Source organism: Mauremys reevesii, linkage group 1 (assembly GCF_016161935.1).
Source record: "Mauremys reevesii isolate NIE-2019 linkage group 1, ASM1616193v1, whole genome shotgun sequence".
In the NCBI taxonomy this organism is placed as follows: domain Eukaryota; kingdom Metazoa; phylum Chordata; order Testudines; family Geoemydidae; genus Mauremys; species Mauremys reevesii.
Genome location: NC_052623.1, coordinates 225,304,525 through 225,318,876, shown reverse-complemented (window position 1 = coordinate 225,318,876; position 14,352 = coordinate 225,304,525). Strand labels below are relative to the sequence as shown.

The 14,352-nt window shown below is 48.7% G+C and overlaps 1 protein-coding gene across 1 annotated transcript; it reads left to right on the top strand.

Annotated features, from left to right (window-relative positions):
* The first annotated feature begins 7 nt into the window (after nucleotides 1-7).
* On the top strand, nucleotides 8-10,531 carry LOC120372325 (solute carrier family 2, facilitated glucose transporter member 1-like). Its single transcript, XM_039489374.1, is given in 9 exon segments — nucleotides 8-241; nucleotides 1,381-1,479; nucleotides 3,875-4,047; nucleotides 4,050-4,114; nucleotides 4,578-4,740; nucleotides 5,362-5,549; nucleotides 5,787-5,891; nucleotides 7,457-7,558; nucleotides 10,274-10,531. Coding segments are annotated over 8 exon segments (1,068 nt in total). The 5' UTR covers nucleotides 8-241; nucleotides 1,381-1,465.
* Nucleotides 10,532-14,352: the final 3,821 nt, after the last annotated feature.

Here is a 14,352-nt window from a genome sequence, read left to right as displayed (position 1 = left end):
TGGGCAGTGATGATACTACACACAAACAAATCCCATGTTGCCCAGAAAACTGGGACCTGCTTTCTCTCCCAGAAGGCCCTAGGGTGTGGCTGAGTGAGCTGACCACTTGAGAATCCTTTTAAGGGGAAAATATCCAGAGAGAAATCCCCTGCCAGGGATTGACAGGGTCACACACAACCCCACTGCCCCACACATTGGCCAGGACTGAGGGTGCCGGCACCATTGTATGGGTTGGAACAAGGTAAATACAATCCAGATTTGCTTTGTGGTAAAGGTATCCTTACATCAGACAAGAAAAGTAGTTCCTTTTATGTGAGACTGAATGTGAGACTGGATTGTACTGGGGCTAAATGCCCTTCTTTCCACCTTCTGGAGACTGGGGATATCACAGGAAATTAACAGCATTCTTCGGGGGAGTAGAGGTGTGAGGGGGCAGAGTCTCAGGCAGGGCTAGATTAAGGCAATTCTAGGCCATAGTAGGCATACCCTTCAGTGGGGCCCTCAAGGCCCCACGCTGCTTGGGGTAGTAGTGGCAGGAGCTACCCAAATGAGAGCCATGTTCCGGAACACCACCACTCCCTGTGTTCAGGTGGGCTTCTGCAGTCCATCCCAGGAGGGGAGAGGGCTCAAACCCACCCACACAAGCAGAAGGCACTGTGTGGGGATCTCTGTTGACAATACCCCAGCAGAGCTGTGATGGGGAGGCAGCAGTAAGGGCTTCCCACTACAGCATCCTCTACTGGGGTAGAGTGAGTGAGTAGGGTCCCCACCTGTAGCTGATTTCAGACTTAACACCCAATTGAGATGCATGGAGCAGCTCAAACCTCTCTGAATATTGTTTCAGGCTCTCCTGAATGTTACCACTGCATTGATAACATTCAGCTCACACTTTCAAGGTTTTCATTCACAACCAGCAGGGCTAGAAACAAAACAGCTGAAATTCTGACTTGAAGAGCTGGGATGCTAGGCACAGGCCTGTAATGCCTATGCTTTAATCTGTCCCTGCCCCCAGAGACAGGTATTATAAGAAGGGTGGAAGCACCCTGCAAAGGGTGATGCTTTAAGGTAGCAGAGCTTGGAGATGGGGGATGTCTGGCATTGTCTAGACTGAAAAAATAAATTGTATTTTAAAAACACATTTGAATTAAGTCCTGGTTATAAACGTGTTAGTATCTAGTGTAGACAGGACTTAACACCTTTAAAAGACATCAGCTGGTCATGGCTGACCCTATGTGTTCACTATCTACACAACAGTACATTGAGATATGTTCAGTGGTATATTTAAAACCCCATGCTTTCTCCTGAGTGTCTGGTAGACACATGACTGAAATGCTGAGCTCCTGTTTACTGACCATGTTGTGCAATTATTTTCTTGTTTAGCAAACAGTCACTCGGCCCCTGGTACAGTCAGTGATGGCCTCGGTGCTGGGATCGTTGCAAATTGGTTACCACACAGGAAACATCAATGCCCTACAGATGGTAAATGCCCAGGAGAAGGAAATGTGGCATGGAGCTTGGAAAATGGGATGCGCAGTGCTGAGGAGCAGAGAGGGACTGACTCCTACAACTAAGTGATAGGAAAACCATACATTAGGCCTCATCTCAGGCCCACCTTGTGAAAGGTGGGCGCTAGCACACTCTGAAAAGCAGGCAAGAGTTCACATAATTTCTTGCATTATAATGAAACATTTATTTAATGTTCACCGTTGCAGGAAAGGACGTAGATCTGCTCTGAGCAGAGGTTCTCCACAGAACTTCTCACTTAACAGGACATTCTCTCTGTAGTACTTCCCATTGCCATATTTATCTGAGTGCCTCACAATATTTAATGTCTTTATCCTCACCAACTCCCCTGTGAGGCAGGGCAGTGCTATTATCTCCATTTTACAAATGGTGATCTGAGGCAAAGGGAGACTAAGGGACTTGACCAAGGTCACAGGGGAAAGCCAGGGACATGAATATAGGTCTTTAAAAATCCCAGGTTAGTGTCCTAACTCTTGGACAATCCTTCCTCTTCATTACAAGATATTTTCTTCACTGACGGTGAACTTAGGCCATCAGCTTTAAAAAGCACAGTGTTAATTTATCTTAACATTGTTATCTAGAACAGTACAGCCCACCCCCATCCACCAGGACAGGGTAGTTCCCTACAGTTGTTCTCCAGAGCTTTGTCCAGTCCTTGTTTTAACTATCCCAAGCAGTGGGGCTTCCATCTCTTCCCTTGGGGAGACTCTAGTCTCACAAACCCCTCACGGTCGGGAAATGTTTCCTGATGATCCAGTCTGAAATCTTCACACTTGGCTCAGTTTCATCCCATTTGCTTCCTTTGCATCACCCATCCCTGAACAATTTCTCTGCCTCCTTGGTGTCAACACTTTTCAGTCACTGAAAGCTGAGGGGGAGTAAAGGGTGGGGGCTGATGTGGAGGAAGATGGAGGGTGAGGGGGGTGAAGGCTGAAGGGAATTGAAGGAAGATGGAAGGAGATGGTGAGGAGTAAGAAGGTATGATGAGATGATCACTGAGAGGGAGCTGCGGAAGGGTGAGGAGGAGTGATGAAGATTGAATGAAGGAGGGATGGGATGAAGGATGAGGAGAGGAGAATTAAGGCTGATGGAAAGATGAAGACATTGATAAAGTCTGAGGAGAAAGGAAGGTGACTGAGAGAGAAGGATGGAGTTGTAGGGGGAAGGAGCTGAAAGGAAGGAGGGATAAAGGTGGAGGGAACAGGAAAAAGGAGGATGAAGAGAGAGGGAAAAGATTGGTAAGAAATATGGGATTGTCCTGAGATGAAGGGAAGGAGACTGGAGGTTGGAGGAAATGAGGAGTGACGGGAATGGAACGAAGGCTGAGCAGAGCTGCATGCAGTGATGACAATGGCAGATGGCAGCTCGAGTCCCAGCCTGCCTGAGATGCTATCATTGAACTGATCAATGAGGAAGTGAGTGGTTTCACCAGCAAAGCGGAATGCACATTGGGCATAATGTAGGTGCAGGAAAGACTGCTGAGAAGAAGTTGGCATGAATTGTTTCTCTCCTACACAGGTGATTGAGGAGTTCTTCAACCAGACCTGGAAGGAGCGGTTCCAGGAGCCCATGTCTCTCCATGCACTCACCATGCTTTGGTCCTTCACTGTCAGCACCTTGACTTTGAGGGCCACTGTTTCAGAGCTCACTGTGGGCATAGTGGCTGATCATTATGGAAGATACATGCAGTAGGACTGTGTTTAATCACCACACAATGGCAGAGAAAGTGCAGAGTCAATACTAGAGAGGCACAGGGTATTCCCAGACAGGGGCGGCTCTACAAATTTGGCCGCCCCAAGCAATCATGCCCAGGAGGCGCCCCCGAGCCGCGGGAGCAGCGGACCTGCCGCGGGCATGACTGCGGAGGGTCCGCTGGTCGCGCGGCTCAGCTGGACCTCCCGCACTCCCGCAGCTGCGGACGGTTCGCTGGTCCGGCGGCTCTGGTTGAGCTGCCGCAGTCATGCCTGCGGGAGGTCCAGCCGAGCCGCGGGACCAGCGAACCATCCGCAGTCATGCCTGCGGCAGGTCCGGTCGTCCCGGGGCTCCGGTGGACCTCCCGCAGGCATGACTGCGGCAGGTCCGCCGGCCCAGCCTGCCGCCCCCCTGGGAAAGGGCCGCCCCAGGCGGGTGCTTGCCCCGCTGGGCTCTAGAGCCGCCCCTGTTCCCAGAGCAAGTACCAGAATAGTACCAAGTATTTACAGGGGCCATGTCAAAGAGAAGCTGTGTATTTTCAGGGCCTGGGCCAGGGAGAATACTGGGCATGTTCAGGGTCAGAGCCAGTGTCTATGTGCCAGACTTTAATGTATTCCTTTCCTCCATAACCCGCCCTGCTATCTCTTTGCTGTCTCAGGCGCAATTCCATCCTGATTGCTAACTCCTTCTCCCTCATGGCCGTGGCATTCATGGGCGTCTCCAAGATTGCAGGCTCCCTGGAGGCACTGATTGTGGGGCGCTTCCTCATTGGACTCTTCTGTGGACTCAACATGACCCTGATTCCCCTTTATATCCAGGAGATATCCCCAACCAGGTCCGTGGGGCCTTCTCCACCATGAACCAGCTGTCTCAGACAGTGGGCATCTTCGTTGGGCAGGTAAATAGCTGGCCCTGGACAAGGATTACAACTATAATTTCCACCTAGAATTTCACAGCAAAACTCAGATCCTTCTGCAACAGAGACCAGGCCCCAAGAGGAATAATGGAATTTCTGTTAGCTCCAGCAATGTGAGGGTTTATGGCTCATAGGCTTGAGCCCATCAGAACATGAGGTGAGGGAGCAGGGAGGGAGCATGAGGAAGGATATATCCCTCTATAGGACACACTGAATGCCTTTGCAAACCTATGCATCTGAAACAGAGCACTGTTGGTACAGAGGCCTGGCACACCAAGCAGCATGACTCTCATCTCTTGGTCCAGAAAGGTGCTGGGTTTGGGTCCCTCATCCTCAGGGTTTATGACACAGGGCAATGTTGGTGGGACAGAGAAGGCTACTGCCTCCCCCTACTGGGCATGAGATAATGTTCTCTGAAAAGTTTCTTTCTGTCTCTTGGTTTCAGATCATGAGCCTGGAGAACGTCATGGGCACTAGCCGATGGTGGCCACTCATGCTGTCCTTGTCTGCCATACCTGCCATCCTCCAGTACCTCACCCTCCCTTTTTGCCCCGAGAGCCCCCGTTACTTTATCATCAATTGCCATGAAGATGAACTGGCTGCCAGAGGTCAGGCACAAAATGCCCACTAAACCCCCAAAACTGCAGGACTGTGAAACCTAGATCCACAGGCATCAGAGAGATGGGATGTAATGCAGTTGTTCCTTACAGCATATTCTTCAAGCTGTTACCTATTCCCATACATCAGGGCATAACTGATTTCCAGCTTGTGGAGAGTCAGGAATAAATGCCTTTTCAGAGGACAATATTGCACAATGAGGGAGGGCTTTGTCTTCTTCTGAAGCATCTGGCATGGGCCACAATCAAAGACAGTTTGTGGGACTTAGGGTGACCAGACAGCAAGTGTGAAAAATTGGGACAGGGGGTGTAGGGTAATAGAAGCCTACATAAGAAAAAGACCCCAAAATCAGGACTGTCCCTATAAAATTGGGACATCTGGTCACCCTAGAGGGACTAGACAGAACAATGCTGTGTTCCTGAATGGCCATGGTTGTATTTTTATGGGTCATTTGGAACCAGGGGGAGTTTCAAAGGTGATCCATGAAAGGTTCAGAGAGCTCATTAACTCATTTGGCACTGCAGATCAGTTGTGGAACTGTCACACTCAGAGCCAGGGAAGATTCCAGGGACACTGTCTAGTTATTCTTCCTGTTCTCTGGTGCCTTACAGAACTCCAGAGGCTCAGAGGTACCCAAGACGTCTTGGAAGAGATTGAGGAGATGAAGGAAGAAGCAGCCAACCTTAAGGGAACAGAGGATGTTACCATGCTGAGACTATTCATTGTCCCCAGCTACAAGCAGCCCATCCTGATTGCTCTCATTCTTAATACCAGCACCCAGCTGTCAGGGTTCAATGCTGTAGGTGGCCACAGAGCGACCAGAACTTCCAGGGGCAAAGAGAGAGAACAATGATTAAGGATTCTGTACAGTGTGTGCGTGTGTGGGGGGGAGGGGGGCACTGAATGCAAATAAAGGGGAATCTCTAGGTGTGGTACAGCTGGCATTCGGGGTGAGCTTTGAGGGGGAGACCCTACAGCTGATTTAAAAGGGGAGGAGCATTTTCTCATCATGTTGCTTTGTGTCTTTTTCTCCCAGATAATCAACTATTCCACAAAAATATTCCGGCTAGCTGGTGTTGCCCATCCCACACACACCACCATGGGAATTGGGGCCATTAACATCCTCTTCACAATATTCTCTGTAAGTGAGCTTCAGACAGGGCTTTAATTCTCATTTCTGGCTGTTTGGCTGATAGGCAGTCAGTCTGTCCTGTGCCAGCCAGTGCACAGGGGGCAATCAGAACATAGGACTTGCTCACCGTATAGAAACAAAACAATGGTCTGTTCCTTTTGACATCCCACCTCCTGCCAGATGGGAACAGACCAATAGTCTAGCTAGTCTGAAATACTGCCTCCTGCTATACCAGATCCACACTGCACCTATCCCGTCTAGTATTCTACATTCTGCCCTACCATATCAGATCCTCTGGTTCATCTGGTCTAGTATCTCACCTCCTTCTAGTCCTGTATTCTACATCCTACCACTCTGAAACATACCAGTTAGCCTGTCTGATCTGTTATCCACCCTCTTTCCATATCAAAACATATTACTCATCCATCTGTTCCAACCGTCCCGCCTGCCACAGTGACTAGACCAATGGGCTATTCAATTGGGTGGTATCCAGTATCCGAACGAGTCTAATGTTGTATACTTCATTAGAACGAATAAAACCCTGTAACAATTTTGCATCACTACATCAGAGTATTGGAGTTGGGGAGGGGGTGAGAAATGTCTTCCTGGACCACTGCTGGTGAGCAGGCCATGGCCTGAAGCATGTGGGCTGACACCACTAGTAATTTTCACTCATTTACATCAACATATTTTATGCATTTTTCTAAAGTATTTTCTTCAATAATATCCTGGCAAGGCAAGCGCCACAGGTTAATTATAATGTATATCCAAAAGTATTTGCTTGTATCCATTTGAAATCTGCTGTCTTTTAGTGCCCTCTTCTTCTTGCATTAAGGAGAAAGGGTATATTGGAACACTCATATAACCTTCTCTCTACCATACATTATTTATAGTCCTCCATTATATCCTGTCTCACTTTTACCTCTTTCTATAGCTGATCTATAAGGCAAGGTCAAGGTCTGATGAGCAAATGGAATCTTTCATGGTTCTCCACTGAAATTTACTCTGGTTCTGAATGACTCATTTCCCTGGTTCATCTTTAACATATCATTGGTGCCTGCAAGGTTCATGGTGCTGTTCAATGTTTCATCAAGAACATGGGTTAGATCAGTGGTTCCCAAACTGAGCGTGGCAACCCTAAATGGGGTCATGCCAACAGCAGATGGGGTTGTGATGATCTCTAGTGTCTGGAAGACACCATTTTGCTCCACACCGCATGAATTTACATTAGGGTTGCCCATTTTGGTTGGACGTATTTCTGAAGGTCTCATCACATGACATAATCTTTAATTAAAGATTAATCTTTCATTCCTGGAGACTCCAGGACAATCCTTGAGGACTAGCAACTCTACTTCACATGCATGGTGCATGCGAGGTCACGATGCATGGAGGATGCCATTTTGAAGAGCAAAATGTCTGGGGTCCTGGGAACAAATAATTAATTAAAATGCGGCCATGCCAGTAAAAAGTTTGGAACCCCTGGGTTAGATGCTTAGTACAATTGTGCAAGGGCTAAAATAAAAGAGCAGAAAGAACCTCAGGACTGTATGAAGAATCTTCTCTTTCCTTTCCAGGTCTTCCTTGTAGAGAGACTGGGCCGGAGGAGCCTGCTCATGTTTGGTCAGTTTGTTATGGCTTTATGCAGTATGCTGCTCACTCTTTCCATTGCTACACTGGTAAGTCGGTACCCTTGCATTCTTCTGGGTTTAAACAAATGGAGCCATGGTCCACCTTCCATCACCACAGCATAGTGTCGAGGGCGCTGTGCTACTGGGGATGCTGCTCTTCATTTTCTTAAAATAAAAGCATGGTGTTAGGAGTTAACCACACTACTGGAGGTGGTGTCTTTCCTATCCTACTTGGACTTGCTCCATTCCCAGGACTACAGCATGGAATTAGGAGGACCTAATTTGCTGGAGGTGCCATTCTTCATAGTCTCCAGCTGCCAGTGTCCCAGCATGGAGTGTAGTGGTTTGTTGTGCTGCTGGAACATTCTTCCTTAATAACCAGGCAATTCTGCATCCCCTAGCACCTTAACATGGCAGCAGGGATGTATGATGCTGCTAGAAGTGCTGTCCTTCATATACTAGCTATGCACACTCTCACAATTCCACCCCCCCACACACACACACCACACACACACAGCAGTAGGGGATGCTGTCCTCCTGCCCTTCATAACCTATGGCATAGTCCATCTCCCCAAACCTACCAGGGTATTAGGGGCCCAAAGTGCTGCAGAGGTGGTGTCCCTTGTATTCTTGACAAGCTCTGTCTCCCAGCATTCCTGCCTGGTGGCTGCATTTCAGTGGGTGGGTGACTGGTTCCTAGAGCTGCAAACTGTGGATCCCTGGGATACTTCAGGGTGAACAGTGCTCGGGAACCACCGATGCGTCTATCTCCCTCTCATTGATGTTCTTGAATGTGGATGAAGTGGAGAGCATCCCACTCTGAGGGGCAGAGCAGTCTAAAAGCTACCGGGTCTCAACAGCAGTCTAAAGTGTAGAGCAAGTACAGGAAGGTAGTGCAGTAAAATGACTGGTGCAGGGGAGTGGAAAGCAATGTAACCTATTGACTGGAGCACGGAACTGGGTGGGTGGCAGTGTGTGTAGTGGGTACAGAAGGGAATTGGCAGGCGGTGTCTGATGGACAGAAGGGGGCAGTCAGGGACTGCTGTACAGTGAACACGGTAAGTGTGTGAGAGGTAGTGTAGTGCAGTGACTGGCACAGGAGACAGCCAGGTACTGAGTGTAGTGGTTAGCACAGGTGACAGGGAAGGGGTGCTGGCTAGTGGTCAGGGCAACAGCTGACAGGCAAGGTTGTCTAGTTATTAGTGCACAGGACAGACGTGCGTGTCTAGTGGTTAGAGCAGGAGACAAGAGGAAGTTCTATGTGGTAGAGAAGAGAGACAAGAAGGAAGTATGTGGTGACAAGAGGTAACTGAGAGGCCTTGGCCTCAAGTGCGAACTGTAGCAGAGAGAGACTGTAACAGAAGAGACGTGTGGTTGTGATGACAGCGAGGCAGCCAGGCAATGTGACTATTAGTTAGAGAGGGCACCGGGGAGACTGTGCTTTTCAGCCCCATCTCTCAGTCTTGGGATCATGACTTTAAGGTGGGCTGTGAGAGGCTGGCTGTGGGGTAAGAGGCATCCTGCCCTCACCCTACTCCTGCTCTGTCCCCGTGATTAGGGGGTGGGCACTGGGAAACGGGGTGTATAAGCCGGAAGGAGAAAGTTGCTTCCTCCTCCTCCTGCTGCTGCTGCTGCCCCACTCTGCAACTTTCTGCCTAGCCTTTGCTCTGACCAGAAAGGTGCCATTGAAAGGTGGCCTGGTGCTTAGGTGCCTCATCACTGTCATGAAAGGGCCCCTTCCCTGGAGCTTAGCAGAGAACATGTGGGGAGGAGGCAGGAGGTACTGGGGTCAGCCCTGCCTGCTAGCCTCACCTCATGTCTCACCCTTCAGCACCCCCACCAAAATCAGCCAGGGCTTCTTGCGAGGGTCCCAATCCAACAATCCTCGATGGCCACAAATGATTATGAGACATGTTTGACTGCTAAGGATTGTGGGACACCAGTCATGGCAAGAGACCACAGGGATTCGGTGCAGAAGGGCTGAGACGTCATGTTTTAGTGGCTAGATCAGGAAACTGGTAGCCTCTGTGTACTTGGGGGCAAGCAAACAGTGTCCTCTCAAGGTTAGAGGATGGGTCCATAGGGCTCTGACCTAGTGGTTACAGCAGGATGCAGAAGGATACAGACAGTATGTCTAGTGGCTAGAGCGAGGGAAATGGGTGGTGCTCATCTAATTGTTACAGCCTGGGTTAAGGAATGAACATGGCTACTGATTAGGGCAGGGCACAAAAAGGAAGTGCTGGGGAAAGGCAGTTAGAGCCGAAGGAAATGGGAGGTATTTGTCTGGTAGGAGAAGGGGCAGGTCGGGAGCATGTTCAGGGGTTAGAGAAGAGAACAAGACAGTTCATCCAGTGCTCAGCTAGGGAGAGGGAAGCTGTGACATCTAATGGTCAGAGTAAAGGACGTGGAGGCACTGTGTGTAGAGCTAAGAGCCTAAGACAGGGCAGGAGTAGGCTGAGGGCAGGATATGCTACTTAGAGCAGGAAAAAGGGTGGAGTGTTGTCTGTTGAATAAAGCAGGGATTGGGAACCAGCTCTGCCACAGATTTTCTGAGTGAACTTTGCTTCAGTTTCCCCATCTATAACTGGGGAGAATGAGTCTGTCCTGGGGAAGGCTGTAAGACTAACTCCATGAATGTCTATATAACACCCTCAGCTCTTCAGATCCAAGGGACAAAGCAATACAATGAATGGTAATTTGCACGGTGGGGCAGGACACTGGTGTATTTCAGTCCTTCCCATCTCTCTGCATTTGTGCACACAGGGTGAAGTGCCATGGACAAAGTACTTTCTCATCTTGGCCCTTTTCACCATGGTGGCATTCTATGAGATTGGTCCTGGTCCCATATCTTGGTACATCACAGCAGAGCTCTTCAGCCAATCAGCACGTCCTGTCACCATGGGGCTCACCAGTAGTTGGAACTGGTTTCATAAATTCATCGTAGCCATGTTCTATCAGCCGCTCCTGGTAAGGGATATGGATATAAGGATCGCCGGGGTGACCTTTGCTGGTTTCCAGTGAGAACTCCAGAGACAGCAAACTACGTTTGCACCACAAAGCACTCAAGCAGTGTCCTCAAACTTGGTATATGCAGCCCTCTCATGGGCTTGAATCTCTTTGCACAGGATATGATAACTCCCATTGGCTTCTGAGGGAGTTACTCGTTTCCTGCAGTCAAAGAGAAGGCCCCCTGGTTGTCTGTCAAATAGAAGCTTCTTAAAGGACCCACAACAGATATCTAATAAGCACACACTGCCTTCACACACCTCCATACCCAAGCCTCATCAGCCTTAACCTCCAGAACCAGGGCATGCATGATATTGCTCACAAATGAAAAACACTCAGAACACTACACCAAACCTTGAAGACTGTAAATGCTGCTGACTGGGAAGAACAGCTCAGCATACAAAACACAAGAAACTCAAAGTATAAATCCCTGCGCAGAAGCAGATTACCTAACTAGAGCAAGATGTGCAAAACACAGGCAGACTCTTACCACATGCAGGGGGTCTGTCTTCTCTAAAGCTGTGTCTACACTGCCACTTTCAGCGCTAAAACTTTAGTTGTTCAGGGGTGTGAAAAAACCCTCAGAGCGACAAAAGTTTTAGCGCTGAAAAGCACCAGTTTTAGCGCTGAAAAGCCGCACTCCTGGCAGTAAAGCTAGCACTCCTCATCTGGGGTGGTTATTTTTTATGGCCAGGGGACCTCTCCCTCGGCAATAAAGCGTGACTACACTGCCCACGTCATTAAGATAAAAGGTGAATTCTTAATTTGAGTAAGCTAACCCAAGGTAAAATCCTCCTGAACAGAGCTGTATGAAACATTTTTAATGGAACAGATTTCCATTGGAAAATTCAGTTTCATCTAAATCAAAATGTTTTGTCGGAAAATACAGAGACAAGGTGGATGAGGTCATATTTTTTATTGAACTAACAACTTCTTCTGGTGAAAGAGAAGCTTTTGAGTTACGCAGAGCTCTTCTCCAGGAGACCAACACAATTACAACATTGCAAACAACAATTCTCAGAAATTCTCAATTTCAGCAATATTTTGGAGGGCAAACTGTCGAAACAATTAATTTTAAAATTTTTGTTTGATTTAGATAATGCTGAAATGTTCTTTTTTAATAATGTCGAAACATTTCCTTTCAACAAGGTATTTATCATTTCATTTCAACTTTTATATTATATCGTATTACTAATTTTAATATTATAATGCTTAGATGTTATTGAAACAAAATGGTTTAACATTATCAAAATTAAACTTTTTGATGTTTCTGAATTGAATTTTTTGAGAATTTCCATTCTGCGACAAATTTCAAAATTTCAATTTTTTTCTTCCGATTTGGAACAAAAACCAATTTCAAAATATTATAATTTCCCCTGGGACAGAAATTCCATCTCCCAACCAGTTCTGCCAGTGAAGACAAGACAGTCTGTAGAGTAACACTAATTAGCAAGTCAAGGTAAACCTTAGGGTCCCCTGTAGTCTTTAACTCAACCTGCTGACTCACGTGAAAACTACAATCTGCCTTGTCTTCACTAGGATTTTTCCTCATGTTAGCTAATTGGAGTTCAGAATGCATCCTTTTTCTTCATTAAGACAAAGCCAAAAGCAATTATTACAAATTAGAGCTAGAGAGTGGGGAGATGCAAGACCCAGGGGAATCCTGAGGAAGACTGACTGCGGTCACTGTGATGGGAGAAATTGAGACATTTCCTGCATCTTTAAATGTCAAGTGCCAGAAAGCTGCTTCCTTGAGCTCTGAGAAGCAGGGACAGACTTTCCACTCAGAAGAGAGGCAGGAAAGCACTGTAAAAAAATGAATGTGAGGGCAGGAAAAGGATCACAGTATGGCCAGCTGCCACTGAATCAGAGCTGGATGCTGTAAAATCACATTAGCACAGAAAAGAATGCCACATACACAGGATACCTGATGTATTAACGGTCTTTGGCAGCGCTTAGATGCATGCTCATGCCAATAAAACTATCAAAATGTACAGAAGGAGAAGCTTTGGGTCTGACTCACCACTGCCCTGCCCCTTGTGTTGTCCTTTACCCCAGTGCAATGTGGGTGTGAACTGGGAGCAGAACGGTAGCGTTTTACACCCACTTTGCACTGATATAACTGACGGCACAAGGCGCAGAGTGATTGACAAAGCAGGCCCTATATTGCTCGTGGCTAATAGAGAGTCTCTGTTAGTCCATGTACTCAGACATGGAGCTCTTGGAACAGGAGGGTCTGAGATCCGTCCTGGAGTGGAACAGTGACGACCACCAAGTTCTAAGGTGGCCAGAGGTATGTTATGGTGTACAACCCATTACCACTGTGAAACTGGTATGGAGTGGGGGGGCTCATCATTCCCTTGGGAGCGTAAAGTGCACAGGGAGAAAGATCTGCCCCAAATGTGCACTGGAACAAAGTAGGGCAAGTTGTACCCAATCATGCCCCATGACTGTGGCTCACAGCTGAGCTCCAGGCCTGGGTAAGGAGGCAGGGAGGGATCTGAGGAACCAGACAGAGCCACAGTCCCCCTGCTGGCAGGCTTGTTGCAGGCCAGGCACTGATCGCAGTCTGGGACACATCCACAGGAGCACTGTGCCCTGGGAGGTGTGGTCAGCTGGCATGGGATGCTGATGGGCCTGGCCAATATAGGAGAAGGAAGTGAGTCCCTCCCAGATACTTCTGAATGGGCTGGTATAGCACAGGGCCATGCCCCTGTCCTGCCAGCCACCTTCTCCTTGCAACTGGGGTGTGGATCCCAGCAGCCTGTGGACCCTGCTTGGTGAGTGAAGCAAGTCCTGAGCACAGACATACCCAGCAGCCATACCTTGATAGGCTTCTAGGCCAGGGGGGTCACTGGCCTGAGGGCCCCATTGCTCATTATTTCTAAAGCACTTGTGACCTGCCATAATGTGTGTAATGCAATGCCCCAGGGCAGGGTGTCAGCAGCAGGGACTGAACCTGGGTCTCTGGATCATAGTAAGTGAGCTTCTACTGCTTGATCTAAACGAGCTGAGGCAGTACAGTATAGGCAGCTCATTCACTTCAGCCTGAGGCCCAGTCACCACTAGAGAGAGACAGAGAGCCACACTGAATGGGTTACATACAGCTTCCTCCCCCTGGAGACGTATGCTGGGGTTGGGGCTGGGTGTGCAGTCCTTTCCCTGCGTACTCCCCAGGCTTGGAGAGCCAGATCGACCCTGGTTTTTGGAATGCCTGTCCCTACACTCCATAGGAGCCAGCAGTGCTCCTGCAAAGATGATAGGGCCCCTGATGTACTGTGCCTACTTTTGAAGCACTTGTAACCCTTGCCCTCCCGGTGCTAATAGAGGTACTGACACAGAGAAAAAAGCAACGCGGGGAGGGGAGAAGGAATAGAAAATAAAGCAATGGAGAATTAGTAGACTACAGCACCCTCTTCCTCCCTTCCCTTCCTTTCATGTGCCAGGGGCCTGGGGATGTAGGGTACCTTGCTAACCTGCTTCCCTCCCTTCCCTTCCCAGCACCTGGTGGGCCCCTATATCTTCCTGCTCTTCACAGGCCCGTTCTCTACACCTACTTCTGAGTGCCGGAGACCAGGGGCCGCACCTTCGAAGAGGTGGCCGCCGAGTTCCACCAGGCCGATGCCATCTTCACTAGCTGCTTTTAGAGCAGGGCCGGCTCTACAGTTTTCCCCGCCCCAAGCAGCGCACGGAATTGCGGTGGGGAGGGGGGGTGCGCGTTTCCGCAGCAGCAGCAATTCCGCAGCAGCTTCTATATTTAGCTGAAGCCGCCGCGGACAGCTAAACACAGAAGCTGCTGCTGCCAAATTGCTGCCACCGGAAACGCGCCTGCCGCC